The 1,538-nt window shown below is 43.6% G+C and overlaps 1 protein-coding gene across 1 annotated transcript; it reads right to left on the bottom strand.

Annotated features, from left to right (window-relative positions):
- Positions 1-668: 668 nt before the first annotated feature.
- BABINDRAFT_10095 (uncharacterized protein) lies at positions 669-1,442 on the bottom strand (the record flags this gene model as incomplete). Its single annotated transcript, XM_019126682.1, has 2 exons — positions 669-741; positions 1,294-1,442. The coding sequence occupies 2 exons, from the start codon at positions 1,440-1,442 to the stop codon at positions 669-671; spliced, it is 222 nt and encodes a 73-aa protein (XP_018982780.1).
- Positions 1,443-1,538: the final 96 nt, after the last annotated feature.

Below are 1,538 nucleotides of genomic sequence, written 5' to 3'. Positions count from 1 at the left end.
ATGTGTACAAAGAAACCGGTTGAGGGATAGATGAACTATTAACTGGAAAAAGGAGTGAGAAGTGAACCCTTAAATTCAGCCAAGAAAGTGGTCTAGACAAGGATAAGCCGGATTGGGGCGGGCATGAATAGTTTGGAATGTCTATGCATATGCGAAAAAGCAATAATTGTTCTCTGCATACGCTAGCATTACAGCATTGCAGCACAACCATGTGCAACAGACTTAGCTTCTGGACTGTCCGTATTAACCTAACGGCATACGAAGTAGGAGTAGAACCATGCACCATAATAGAATTGACTAAGATAATATTAGGAATCCGGAACGCAGTTCCAAGGGGAGATAATAAAGCGGTGAAAGGTTCGGCATATAGAAGTTCAGCGCTGGTTAAACGTAGGACCACGTGTATAAAGAAATTCTGAGTGATAGCCAGCCTCGTACCTTGGACCAGAGGGATAATCGATCAAGTGTGGCAGCCACCACTTGAGTATCTGGTACAAAACACATACTTAGGGGGCTATATTTCATTATATTGACCAGGGTATAAGGAAGATAGTATTTCTCTAGAATACGGACACGGAAAAGCGACACCTAATTTCTGCGAATTTACGGTTGACTGTATCTCCAATAGCAGGCATTTGACTCACTCCAGCGACAAAGGAAATTTTCCTTTATGTAAGTGTTGCATTGCACTTTTCAACCTCAAAGCCTAACGGGGAAAGTTCCTTGATGATTGCCGCGTCACTTAATCATTGGTAGAGTGAATGATCTCTTGGCTGATAATTTTAAATTTACCAAGCTTACCATATACCCTTTGTCTTTCCTTAACTTTGTTCCATATTTCGAGGCCTCTGTGAAATATCTAGCATTTAATACTGTATACAAAAACTTTGAGCTCTATTCTGTAGATCCAACCCCGATTGGTATGTCTTGGCTTGTATTCTAAGTAAATGCTCGTAAGGTCTAAGACTAGTTAAAATATCGCATATTCTTTATTTCCATCGCATTGCTGTCCAAAGAGTGATACTCGTAATTCTCCTATCGGAGGATGGTCCCAAAAGCATGCGTAAGACTCAAGCCTCGCAGGTGCCAGTCTATATACATGGACATGGCCATCACCGGCGCAATATACCTAAAGGTGAAACGACTTGGGTGGAGAGAAGTAAATGGGAAACGTCCCAAATCCAAACGGAGAGCCATTTTCCGACATACTGATCACTTTGAAAGTACAGTAATAGACGTATTTACAATACTTTGCGCCTCTAGACGTGTCTAGAGCCTGTACTAAGTCTCAACTCTATCTCGACGGCAGGGCCCAGACGGTCCCCACCAACCTCGGCAAGGACGACAATCCCGTTGCCGTCCACCACCTCATGCTGGCAGTCTGCTAAATGAATCGGTACCATAACCACCACCTCATAGATGAAAAGTACTCCAAGGATCATCGTTGTCAGTCCAATAAGCCAGGTAATCTGCATCTCCGCGAAGGAGAGACAGAGAATGATGATCCCGGCGGGGATACGGAATACAAGCCGCCAGAA

The sequence above is a fragment of the Babjeviella inositovora genome (assembly GCF_001661335.1).
Source record: "Babjeviella inositovora NRRL Y-12698 unplaced genomic scaffold BABINscaffold_15, whole genome shotgun sequence".
NCBI lineage: Eukaryota > Fungi > Ascomycota > Pichiomycetes > Serinales > Babjeviella > Babjeviella inositovora.
Note: the sequence above shows the minus strand (reverse complement) of the source record. Positions and strands in the feature narration are given on the sequence as shown.